This window comes from Equus asinus, chromosome 28 (assembly GCF_041296235.1).
Source record: "Equus asinus isolate D_3611 breed Donkey chromosome 28, EquAss-T2T_v2, whole genome shotgun sequence".
Classification (NCBI taxonomy): Eukaryota; Metazoa; Chordata; class Mammalia; order Perissodactyla; family Equidae; genus Equus; species Equus asinus.
In genome coordinates, this window is record NC_091817.1 from 37,944,430 (window position 1) to 37,957,542 (window position 13,113).

Consider the following 13,113-nt stretch of genomic DNA (forward strand, 5'->3'; position numbering starts at 1 on the left):
AAACAAATCTGAACCACGAGGTGCCACGTTACCCTCACTAGGACAGCTAGAATCACAGTCAGATAATAAGAAGTGTTGATGAGGACTGTGGAGAATACCTTGATGGTGGGAATGTAAAGGGTGCAGACACTTTGGAAAGCAGTCTGACAGTTCCTCAAAAAGTCAAAGATAGAGTTACCATATGATCCAGCAATTCCACTCTTAACAGGTATATGCTGAAGAAAAATGACAATATATGCCCATACAAAAATTTGTGCATCAATGTTCATAAGCAGAGATGTGTGTGGGAAGCATTCCAGGGACAGGTGCACAGACAACATACCATGAAGTGATGCACGGGGCATGCAGAGAGAGCAATCCCACTGGAATAGGTTTATAAAGGTGCTGAAGGTTAGAAAGAGAGAGAACAGTGACTATGAGAAGAACCTGAAAACTGTTGCAAAGAAATCTGGGAGTTCACTTAATAAACAGTGATTCATATATCAATAATTCCATCGCAAACTCCATTGTGAATAGCAAGTTATAGTTCCACTGTGAATACGCAGTAGTTATAACCAGGACACCAACAACATGGGTAGCATTAAAAGGTTAAAAAAGAAAAAAAACTCCCAAAACTTGAGAAAGTCAAACTGAATAGGTTATTTTCCCTTTTGCAATATAGATAGTGCTCACTCTCCCACATTATCAGCATAAACAATAATCTATCAACTTTCAAAATAATTTATATTGAGGTTGAAGTTCAAGATGTAACACTGCAAATGACAAGACAGAGTGAGAAAACATTATCAGTGATCCAACGCCTGCTCTAAAACTAATCCAATGGTGTTACCCTGAAAAACAAGAATCTTACATCTCAAGGAGATTGAACAGTACTGCTAAGTATGAAAACTTGGCCCTGAAAGTCTAAATAAAAGCTAAAACTCCAAACACTGAAACTTGGCTACCAGGTACTTGACTCTTGAGTCAAATGAAGGTTTCAATTGCAACACACTAGTCCCATGGTGAAGAGCTGGTTCTTTGCCATCTCTTCATAACTTCTTCCAACACTCTGGCAAAACCACAGTCCAACCCCTTGGCAGAAAGGCTTCCCAATGGGCTTCCAACTGTGGGATTCTCTCACCTCAGGGTATTGGTGGAGATGGCCACAATGCCCTCAGGACACTGCTCAGAGGCAAAGCCAGATGCAAATTCCAAGGTCTCATAAGACAGAGGGGTGAGATGGAAACGAGATTGGTAAGAATAGCTCAACCACGAACGGCTTGACATGGCCAAGACCTGAGGGAAGAAAACATCTCCAATAAGCTTGGGAAAAACCTCAAACATGGTATACTGAGCAAACACCCCACCCCTGAATTTCAGCCTACAGAATATCCCAAGGAATTTTAGAAACCTAAAAGGCTACCTTAAGAAAAAAGATACCTAAAGAGGAGGCAGTTTGTCTTAGTATTTGCTAAAAGTATGGGCTACTAGCCACATGACCTAGACTAATCACTCAATCTCTTTGAAGCTCAGTTTCCACAATGTAAAATGGGAATACTATCACAAAGCTGGATAGTTACAAGGATTAAATGCAGTAACAAGTAAAGAATTAGCACAACACCCAGCAACACTAATATTCTTAGCTACAAAGGACACAATGTTTTCTAACCTCTTTCACGTTACATGATAAACCATGATATTGATACAAGGTTCCTCAAGGGCAAGTGATTCCCTAGATGGGAACTTTCCAGCTAACTCAGTTCTTGCTCCGTCTGCCTAGCCTGAGGGCTGAAGGAATCAATATTCTAACCCCCCTATAACCAAATCATGGCACAGTGCCACTGAACCCCAGTTAAGAAGCTATGGATTAAGGGATCCAAGACTTCCCACATGAAGGAAACTAAACAAGATAGAACTAATGTCAAATTAACTATATACTCATGAATTCATGAAAGCAAAACTTACACCAAGGGGATTTTTCTCAGCTGCCGCCACTAACATCTGAACATGCCATGCCGCCTGCCCCCTTTCATTACTTACTGCCTCCTGGCCTTGCATCCGGACACGGAAGAGTTTCACAGGACGGGACCCCAGGTACCTAGTGCGGGTGTCAGACAGATCTCCAGTGACAGGGTCCAGGACAGTTCTCAGCAGCACACCATTCTAGTAAAAGGGAGAGGAGTGGGTGAAGCCTACCCATGATAGAAGCTTCCTTCTCTACTTGACATAAGTTCAGAGCAGATGGAAGGAAATGACTTGGTGGTTTAAAGAATATCCTAATAATGAGCCAGTCATTCATTCATTCTCACTAAATTACTCAAATAGTTACTGAGCACTTACTAACTGAAAAGCACCCTTATTTTTCACTGTCTATTCTTCAAAACTTTTTTGTGTATTTTAAACTCTTCTTTAAATTTTAAAATATATGCATAGTTAAAAACAACCAGGCCTATTGTGGTCTTTAAATACCATTTCTCCTAAAAAGAATAAGACTCCTAAGAGAAATGGCCAATTCAGGTCTAGGGTATGTTACAGACGTGTGTGCCAGAAAGGAAGGAAGCCTCCAAGCTAGTGGGGTCATATTAACAGGACAAAGGAGCCAACTTCAAAGGGGAACTCCTACCCCCTAAAATGAGGCAATTAGCATCCAAAAATGACTTGAAGCACCAATATATAAAGCACAATGGTTTGAAGCACAAATATATTAAAAAACTGCAAGTTCATGATATTAAAAAACAAAAAAAACTTCATCAGTGATGTGTGAAGACTGCTATGGTACCACCTCTCCTTACTCTGAATACGGTGAACCAAGGGGAAAAAATTAAGAATGTATCTTTCCCTATATGAACTGTATTTCAAAATAAGCAAAGATATGAAGAAGCAAATTTTGTCTTTACAGAAAAGTTTCAGCTAATTAAATGAAGAATGAAATAGAAAGCCATCATTTCAGAACCCCTAATCACATGATGAATCTAGGTAATTAGTATATATGGCTGTTATTAAAGTTGATGGGGAGCTTTAAAACTCTAGTCACCAAGCCAGATGTGGCTAGTGAGAATCAAGATGTGCGTTAAATATAAAATACGAAATACCAAATTTCAAAGATTTAATTTAAAAAAAGAAAGAACATAAAATATCTTAATTTTTATGTTGATTACAAATTGAAATGACATTTTAGATATAACAAGTTAAATAAAACACTGAAATTAACTTCATTTGTTCCTTTTTTTCTGGCTACTGGAAAATCTAAATTATGTGTATGGTTTACATTATATTTTTAACTAACAGCATGGCCTAGGATCTACCCAGTAGTTTACAGGAAATACAGACAGAGGAACATTAAACATACAAGGAATGACTGCAAAATCCAGAAGATGGGAAATTCTACAAGACAAATGATCTGGTTTCTTAGGGAAAAAATGTCTTTTTTTAATGGGATGGAATAGTTATTACAAGAAACACAAAAAGGTCAAGCAGATGTAAACTGTGGACAGCTATATGTAGAATCCTGAGTAGAACCAAATGTAAAAACATTTTGGAAATAGAGAAAAAAAAAAACAAAACTAAACAAGGAAAACTGGAACATGGATAAGGTATCAGAAGATACTAAAGAACTTAAAAAATTTAAGACCTTAAAAAATAACCCCACACATCTGCTAGAGCCATAGTATCAAGAATTTATAGATGAAATAATATATCATCTTTCATTTGCTTTAGAATACTCCAGGAAAAAGAAAACGAGGAATAGATAAAATAAGAATAGCAAAACATTGATAACTGTTAAAATTGGTAATGAGTATATGGTTCATTATATTAGTCTAACTTCTCTGCACATCTGAGAATTTCTAAATTAGGAAGTAAAATTTAAAAGCAACAAACACCTGGGCTAGATTATTTACGTGTTTGAGTAAATAATCATTAAGGAAAATAAGTATATGGTCAAAAACCCTGACACTATCTGATCCTTAGGTTCCTGCTTTTCATGCCATGAAGAACTCAGCTGCTTTAACAACAGGGAACTCCTAAGGGTCCTTTATTGCTAATGGAGCCCATTATGAGCCGTGAGGTATCAGTTTCAAAAGCTGTATACTATGTGGGCCAGCCCAGTGGCACAGAGGTTAAGTTTGCACGTTCCACTTCGGTGGCCCGGGGTTTGCCGGTTCAGATCCCAGGTGCAGACACGGCACCACTTGTCAAGCCATGCTGTGGCAGGCGTCCCACATATAAAGTGGAGGAAGATGGGCACAGATGTTAGCTCAGGGCCAGTCTTCCTCACCAAAAAGAAGAGGATTGGCAGCAGATGTTAGCTCAGGGCTAATCTTCCTCCAAAAATTAAACAAAAAACTTTAAAAATTAGAAAAAAAAAAGCTGCATACTATGAGAACAAGTGACTCCTGAGGACCCCAACTAGTTCCGACCCAGAGCAGCGACCACAAAGCACTTTTATCAAAGACTCAATGAAAATACTTTTTCTCGACCTGATTTGTTCTAATTAGAGGTGAAAAAAGTGAACACAGGGCAGCACTTTTCATGAGGTGGGTAACTGAAACTGTAGGCACAAAAATGCCCGTATTGAACAAAGGTGTACATGAAAGCTCAAGAAGGCGTGACACCAAGAATGTGAGCCTCCAGATCTCTTACCTGTAGCCCAATATTCAGGTATAGGAAGCCAATAGAGCCCCTCTCACCCAGCTCATCCTGCTTCTCAGTACCACCCATTTCCACAATACACAAGGACTCGGGCTGAGCTGGGAGAGCCTGCATACTCAGAGGTTGCAAACAGTCCTAAGAGGGAAAGAGAAAAGAATAAAACATGGGAAATGACCAATTTTGGAAAAAATCTACCCAGAGAAATCCACTTCTAGGAGTAAAGAACAACTTTCTTGTGCACAGGAAAAACCTGACAGGAGTTGAGTTCTAAATGGGTAGTGTGTTACCAGTTAAACTGAACCTCAGAATAAGCTCTGGAGAGGATCATGCCTTCCTCTTTTTGTAAAAGTGGATAATGGTGAAAGTAAATAAGCAAAGGAGCACCTCTAAAAAGTCATCCATGGCCCCAGAGCCAGTACAAGTCCTTTTCTACAAACAGGCTTAGGGTTTTTTTTTTGTTTTTAACTATAAAAGGGAGCCAAGGCTTAAGCCAAAGATGCATTTACTAGTCTCAGATCAGCATCTTCAAAATGCTGAAGACTGCCGAGGCGTGCTGCTACGGCAGTCGGGATAAGCAGCAGACGTAGACTTCAGGGTCCAGTATTGTTGCTCTCAGAGACAGACATGAGGAGTGAGCCAGGTGCTCAGTTTCAACTGGAAGATCCTTGAAGTCGAGGTAATACTCACTGAGGGGTCCAGAGAGATGATTCTGACAGTGTTGTCCACCAGCCCCACAGCCAGGAAGCGAGATCTCTGCTCTCCAGGGGGCACATTGGCCAAACTCATGCAAACCACATCTGCTGACATCTCCTTCCGCTCCGTGTACTCATTCAGCTGTCCTGACTACAGGAGTAAAGACGAAGAGAGGTCACAAACCACTCCAACTCGCCCCCAAACCCTGGGCCTGGGGAAGGCAGGGGGGCTGTTAAGTTCCTTTTTGCTTCCTCTCACTCCTCTTACTATAATCAATGACCAAGTATTTCTCTACTTGAGGTCCCAAGACTGAACTCTACAGGCTAAGAGCAAGCAAAACTACTGACGAGAATCAACAGACCTCTGACGAGTACAATGCACCACAAATTTTCTAAGCCAATCTACCTCTCAGAAAATGGAAATATAATACTGTTTATCTGTTCATGAGAATACTCTGAGTAAAAGAGAATTCAAATATGGAAGTGAAAGACAAAGAAATCTCAATCATAGGTACAGTTAAACTATAGAAGTTGGCCACATCCAGAGACTTTCTGAGAGCATGACAACCACGTATACCCAACATCCTTCCACATAAAAAAGCAAAAAAAAAAAAAAAATCTGAAATGGATTCAGATTGCAGAAATTAAACCTATGGCAAATATTTGGTGAAAATAGAGCATGAAAGGCAGGAGAAGCAAGTGTTTTCATTGCTAAGATGGGATTTTATAACTCCGATTCGAATTAAGACATGAACTTACCCACGCCCAAGCCCCCCAAAAATGGCCAGATTGGCTTATAGACACTTTCCTTCCTCAACTCTCTTTCTTGTGAATATAATCTAGACACCTGGACTCCCATCTTTACCTCTGGACCCTACACTAAGTCCCACAGTGAATGATAAAATAACATACGGGATCCATCTCAAAATAGACCAGTTCTCCTCCTGTCAGGGCGATCACCACTTGTCGCTGGTTCACCGCACATTTCACAATTGTTTTCTTTCCGGGGGTCTTCCACTCATTGACTCGCTTGTCCGCTCGTATGTGCCGAATGCCATCAGGATACACCTAGAGCCAGTTAAAAGAAGGAAACCTGACCTTAGCAATTTGACTCATCACTCAGCATGACCTGCATATCTATCAGATCTGTCACTCCTGTCAGATCTGGAGCCACTGCATGAGGCTCCAATTGGGTCAAAGACAAAAAAGTTAACCAGCCTCAGGCAAGAGTTAATGTTTTGCAATATCTACTTCAAAGAAGTTTAAAGCTCACTAATGTGAACATAGTAGCCTATACCACAAGGAGGGCAAAAAAAGGGACAAAGTAAGGTAAGTGGATAAGCAGCTCTCTGAGAATCCTCACCTGCACCAAGGCATCATCTCCTAACAAGGAGCAGGACAATGTTGGGGTGGTGCCCAGGAACCCAGAGTCAGTCACTTCTTCCACAGTCTCTCCAATGGACAAGACAAGTGTGGCATTCACGAAAGATACAATAATGTAGGCATCAAACTCATCTGAAAAAGGAAAGAGAAGAAAGGAATTGGTTAGCTAAAAACTCATTAGTTACAAAGCCAAATGAGACACACTAAGTTTTCTCTTCAGAAACCTTCCAAGGCACTTGTTCTATGTGTCATCATCACACACACAGTCATATGGCAAACAGAACAGGGTAATCCAAAAGATAATTGAGGGGTCATAACAGCCTACAGATATACTTTGCTTCTTTAAATGCCTAAATACATTGAGTAGATACACCCACTTCCAATACTTCTGAAAACTATATTTTCTTCAGACACTTGCTGGAAAAATGCGAGGACAAAGCAAGGGAATCAGAGACACGAGAAAATTTTGAATGCTACAATATTTATATATACTGAAGCTAGAGCTTGTTTATTTGTGGCAGATGCCAATCACAACCCACTCTTAAAAGATACTCCTTATAAAACCAAGAAATATCCCCAGCTTCTCCCAAAAAATGCTTTTGTGGGAACATAAGGCCTAACGAATAAAACAGAGATTACTTAAGCTTCCATAAGACTAAGTGATTCTATGGGTGGAAACTGAGAATCCTAAGATGTCCCAATAGGAATGATGTGAGAACACGAGATAATCAGGAAGTGGAGAGGGGGAGACTGTTTATATTGTCAGCCCTTGACCTCTTTAGTTTTTCACTATTTAAAAATACAACTATTCAGTGATCATGAGCAACCCTGTTAGGATTTGCTTTTCATTTAATGAAATGTAGCTGGATAAACAAACACTAATGAGTTTCTCAAGGAGGTCCCATAAGTTTCTCATGCAGATCCCATGGTTAAAGGCCATCCATTTCCCATAGTCCACCCTACAACATAAAACAGCTTCTGTGTGTATCTCCTACATCCAGCACAATGTTTGGCATAAGGCTTAATAAATACCAAATAAAGGCATGTTTACTTTTTAAAGCAAAGTTGAGATTTTCCAACTTTTCATTTGAATTTTCTGTATCAATTCCCCTCTTTCTGTTCCCCTCACATGGAAATCAGGTAAATAAAAGACAGAAGGACAAGTAGACAAAGTACTAAATTGGAGTGGCTACCTCACTCTTAGCAGAAGCAGCTATAGGATTGTTTGCCTGAGCTCTCGTTAGAGCTCAATGTCATAGGGCTGATCCATCCCACTCACATCAAAGACACAGTTTGGATTCTGATTGCTCCTAAAGTGGTTCAAGCTGAACTAAGATTATTCACTTATTTCAGCAGAATCAGTATTCCTTATAGAAAAAGGGACCAAGTGAAGATTTATCATTGGTGTAACCTATAGTAGTGTTCTGACCTATTAGCAGGACATAAAATTACAATCAGCATTTTTAAATAGAAATACATAGAAATAAATATAATTTATGAAATTGGCTTCACACATAGGAAGGGCAAGTACTGTTTTGCAAAACTGCTTCAGTTAATACGTGGGTACTGACTGGGTGGCTGAAACTCAAGGATCAAAGATCTTTAACAAGGAGTGTAATATAATGGCTATACCAGGAATACAGAGTAACGGTTCAATTTCCCAATCATATGGAGTAACACTGGACAAGCAGATGGTTTTAGATTATTTTGTTATAACTGTCAACATGTTATCAAATGCTTTGGGGACACCTTATAAAAATGGCTAAGACAGCACTGTTCACCATCACAAAATATGAATAAGGACATGCACTGTTCACCATCACATACTATGAACAAGGACATGACTGTCTCTGAAACAGACGTCTTAATAGCTTACAACAAAACCAAAATCAGTCTCCACACAACACCAAACTTGGAAGTTTTACTCCAGCTCTTAGTTTTTGAACTGGAAATTTCTGGTGTGTAAAAATAACAGGAACTGCTTAATTTTAACATTGTATGAATATTGTGTCCTTTCCCACGTTCTCATTACTGAAACCTAAAAACTTAAAATCTGTGCCAGAGTAAATTAAAGCCAAACAACAAAGGACTCACTAACTGGCCAGGATTTCAGTCTCTTTTGTTCAATCAAGGGAAAAGGGAGACTTCCAGAAAAGAGATCATACAACTTTTAACTACATGCAAAGAATGCGGGGAGGGTGGAAGGAGGGCTGCCTGGGTCCTTATCTTCCCTTTGACCCAATGCACCAGACTGTTCAGATATAAAAATAAAGAGATGCTCAGTGGACTCAAATAGGGGCTTACATTTGCTGGGCAACCCAACAAGTAGTAGAGCAATGACTGATATCTCAAAGCTGCTTTACCTCACAGATTTCCTCAAAATATCCATTTCCCTGTGTATACTAAGCAGACTGTAAATTCTACCCTTCTCATTCTAGGCCAGGAGAACCTGTAGCAGATCAGCTGCTCAAGTCTTAGGGAGGTTACACGTTAAAAGCTGGAGTTGACAACAAAATGAAGCTTCACTCAAGGTAAATGACTATGAACTATAAATAACCACATTGCCTTTTTCCAGGGGTTTCAAGTTTCATATAAAAGAACATTAGTTCATACTTCAGTGAAGAATCTATTAGGGTATGAGAATGCATCTTTGTCTCAGTTAAATAGAACTTCTGTCTGTCTGGGCGCTGCTGAAGCAGCCCAAAGGAGAGGGAATGCTTTAGTCTTCTCTCCCCTGCCTTACTAACTGAAGCTCAACAAACAGCTCACTCCGAAGGGTAAAGTAAGCAACCATCCAGATGATTTAAGCTTCCAATATCTCATTTTCACTTAATATTCAGACTACTTGGTACTTATCTTGCCTCAGCACAGTTCTGATTATACTAAAAAAAAAGGGAGCCAGGAGGGCTTTCTCCAGGACCTGATCTCTCAGTCAGTACACCTGGAAGGTATAAACCTCCAAGGAAGAGTATGAAGCTAGTAAGGTTTTTTAGCTACAGCTTCTTTCAGCTTAGTGAAAGACAAATGAATCCTATCTTCCACGTTCTGTGGTAGAAAGTAATTGAAGCTGATTCCTGCCTCAGACCATTTCATATACAGACAGATGGGTGTGCACGTGTATAATGCACATGGACGGCTAACTGCAAAGTTACCCTCTGAGAGACGCCACGAGTGTGGCCTCAATATTTTGTGCAGGTCCCTCTCCCTGGGTAAACTCTAAGACCCCATGGTAGACCCTAGCAGTAGGTACACACCTGTGGTAATCAGCACCTTCACCAGCCACCTGTGGAAGAGAAAAAAAGGCTTGGTATTGGTAGTGTGCATCACCAAGTACCAGCCAAGGTTAGTAATTGCCTGGAAGACTGCAGCATGTGTGGACATGTGAGATGTTCACTCAACAGTATCTTGGGGCATCTGGAAAGAGAATGAACAGAGGGAACCTGACCTGTTTTTGTGGGTGATCACCCAAATTATAGTTTCTAAAGAGTAAAATTTACTGGGTGTAGTCTCTTCCTAGATTTTGGTATTTAGAAAAGAAAAATTTTCGGCTACATTTAAGTTCCATCATGCAACATACAGCTTATCACTAATATCAAACGTTGTCCAAATAGTTTTTCCTGATTCTCAAACAATTGCCCATTCCCTCTCCTCTAACTCCTCCTGGCAACATGCCTCTGCCTTTCATCACATCAGAACACACAATACTTTTGTATACTTGTCTTCTTTTTTAGATGGCCAGTGCTCTGAGAGTAGGAATCCTATACTCTTGAGTGCAAGGTGGGCACTCGAAAGATTGCAGGATAGGAGTTTAAAACTTATCCTAAAAAACCATCCAGATCCACAGACTCTCACTGCAGGATTAGTCAAATGAGCATTGGGCTGGGATTCAGGAGACAGGGCTTTCAGTCTCTACTACCTTGATGCACTATCTTGGAACAATAAACCCTGTGATTTTCTGCCTTCATAAAAATGAGGGATGACTTTTTTGTAAATCTAAATCTATTTTAAAATAAAGTTTAAGAAGTAAAAAAAAAACAAAGAGGGAGCACACTAGATTTGATCTCAAAGGATCTTTCTAATTCGAACAGTCTAGGCAACGTTTTCAAAAGCCATAACATCAACTAGCCACCAAGCTAAAGGTGAACATCAATACTGAAAAGTTTCTTTCTGTTTACGCAAATGAGGAAATTTTTCAAAACCAACCATGTAATAATTATCTTCTCAGCTAAAATGAACCTACTAATTTCCTAATCACTTTTTCTTTCTACTCAACTCAGATCTGATTCTAATGCCTACATGCAAACAAAATGCAGCAAAATGTGTATTCCACTAATAAAAAGAGGTTTCCCTCCTACACATCTCCCAGCTCCCTTAAATTTGTTCTGTACAACAAGAACATCTAAATATCTGGAAGTTTTCCCATTGTTTTCCTGAAAACGCTTTGTATGCTGGCCAAGCTGATCCTACTGAGCAGTCCCACATTCCTGAGGGAACAAGAGGAAAATGAGGTCTATGAATACAGAAGTGACCTACAGCCCCAAAGAATGAAAGGGAAAATGAGAATTGAGTTTTATTTCTAAGAAAGTGAAATTCAACTGTCACAAGACCTTCCTGCTGTTAGACGACTATGCATTTTCACATAATTTTGAAAATTTTAGGATGAGGTAACCATTTTCACCCAGGAGCTGATTCCCCTCTCTTTCATCCATCCCTTCTTCTCCACTCACTCTAAAATTCTGATGACATTCAATTAATCTCCACTTTCCTTAAGCATAACTACGCCAATTGAGCAGGACTAATTAACAAGCTTTACCAAATCCTTAATACTTAGAATAACATCTTCAACTTCACTGTCATTTCATTTCAGCACAGTAAGAGAATATGGTTGAAGAAAAATGAAGAAGCAAAAACTTTCCCTCACACCATACCTCTTACACAGATGGAACCAGTCTTAAAGACGAATACAGTCAAAGAATATCACACATGACAGCTCTATGATACTGAAGTGTATATGTATTGAATATTAACAGCCACCCTATGCACCCCCTTACCCATGTTTACAAAAAGTAGTAGCAGGTGAAGGCATCCTGATTGGGAGAGCCTAAAAGACATGGTGTCAGGCCAGAAAATGATATGCTATCTAGTATATGATGCTAGATGAAGTGATATAGAAAGACTGTGAATGCAGACTCTTAAGCCTTCTATTGTCAATGGCACCCAGACCCTCATTTTGACTGTTGGAAAAGGGCTATTTACCTTCTATGTGCCGACGAACTGTCCAGACAGCATTGGGGTTACCAGGTAGCTCAGAGACAGCCATTTCTGATACCTGACAGGAGAGGAGACAAACCACAGATCCAGTGAGCAGGGAACTCGGCTCCTTGCCTACAATTATACTAGATAAAATGGTCTCAATATGGCAGTGCTCACTGTATGCTGGATTAAAAGAATGGAACCATCTAGTCAAAAAAGAACGTAAGAACAAAAAAGCTGGAGGTATTGGCAATCCCCATAAACAGACTTCAGCAGGAAGTGACGGAACGTCAAAATGGATGGTTGTTGCAACCAAAACCATTCGCTTCCTTTGGGTATGGCATACCTGCATCCTCCTTAAAAAGAGAGTATGTAGGAATGCAACAGTCCATCCAAGTTAGCGTCCCATTTCTTTCCCTAGCTCCCATGAGACCAAATCCCATCTCTCTTCATGGACCAATTCAAATGCCACATCCTTTAGGAAAAATCTCCCCTTATCCTTTAGGCTGGCAGTCATCTCTCCCTCCTATGACCTCTTAGAGAAATCACAATCACCAACTTTAGGGCACTTATCTAAAAAGTGATTTAAGGAATTGTTTTGTTTTTCCTACTAGATTTCTATACTCCTTAGGGTCAGAATCAAGAATCCTCTGAAATGTCCCATAGGTTCTCAAACATGAGAGTAAATGAAATATCTAAGATGAATTCAAATGATCTAGAGGGGAAAACCGGATATGGGTTATACATGAACTCTCTGTATCTTTGCAGTTTTTCTGTAAATCTAAAACCATTCTAAACTAAAAATTTTATTAAGTATTTTTAAATGACCTAGAGACAATGGACAGCTTAATATATACTGTACTGTGTAACTAGTTTTTGTAGGAAGAACTCAATATATTCATGAAAGTTATTACCCTTTTTTTAGTTTACTGATATAATAATTGCAGGAATACCTGATCATGGTATAGGAGAATCCTGAAAAACTTCATCATCAATAAAATGTAAATTTCAGGTATGCTATACTCTATACCAAATGTACTATCTGACAGTGACCTTGCTCAACTGACACCATAATCTAGCTCGAACACAAGGGTCAACAAATAGACATACACACACAAAGCAATGTTCAATAATTTAAAAATATTTTACATACAAT

General features: G+C 39.5%; 1 protein-coding gene across 1 annotated transcript in view; it reads right to left on the reverse strand.

The window, feature by feature from the left end:
- Nucleotides 1-13,113, reverse strand: part of SF3B3 (splicing factor 3b subunit 3) — a 52,377-nt gene that overhangs the window by 8,940 nt on the left and 30,324 nt on the right. The window contains exons 11-17 of the mRNA XM_014829144.3: nucleotides 11,961-12,033; nucleotides 6,685-6,836; nucleotides 6,234-6,389; nucleotides 5,317-5,472; nucleotides 4,621-4,764; nucleotides 2,020-2,142; nucleotides 1,121-1,275 (exon numbers count right to left, since the gene is read on the reverse strand). Coding sequence (XP_014684630.1) covers nucleotides 1,121-1,275; nucleotides 2,020-2,142; nucleotides 4,621-4,764; nucleotides 5,317-5,472; nucleotides 6,234-6,389; nucleotides 6,685-6,836; nucleotides 11,961-12,033 — 959 coding nt within the window. The remainder of the gene's footprint in view (nucleotides 1-1,120; nucleotides 1,276-2,019; nucleotides 2,143-4,620; nucleotides 4,765-5,316; nucleotides 5,473-6,233; nucleotides 6,390-6,684; nucleotides 6,837-11,960; nucleotides 12,034-13,113) is intronic.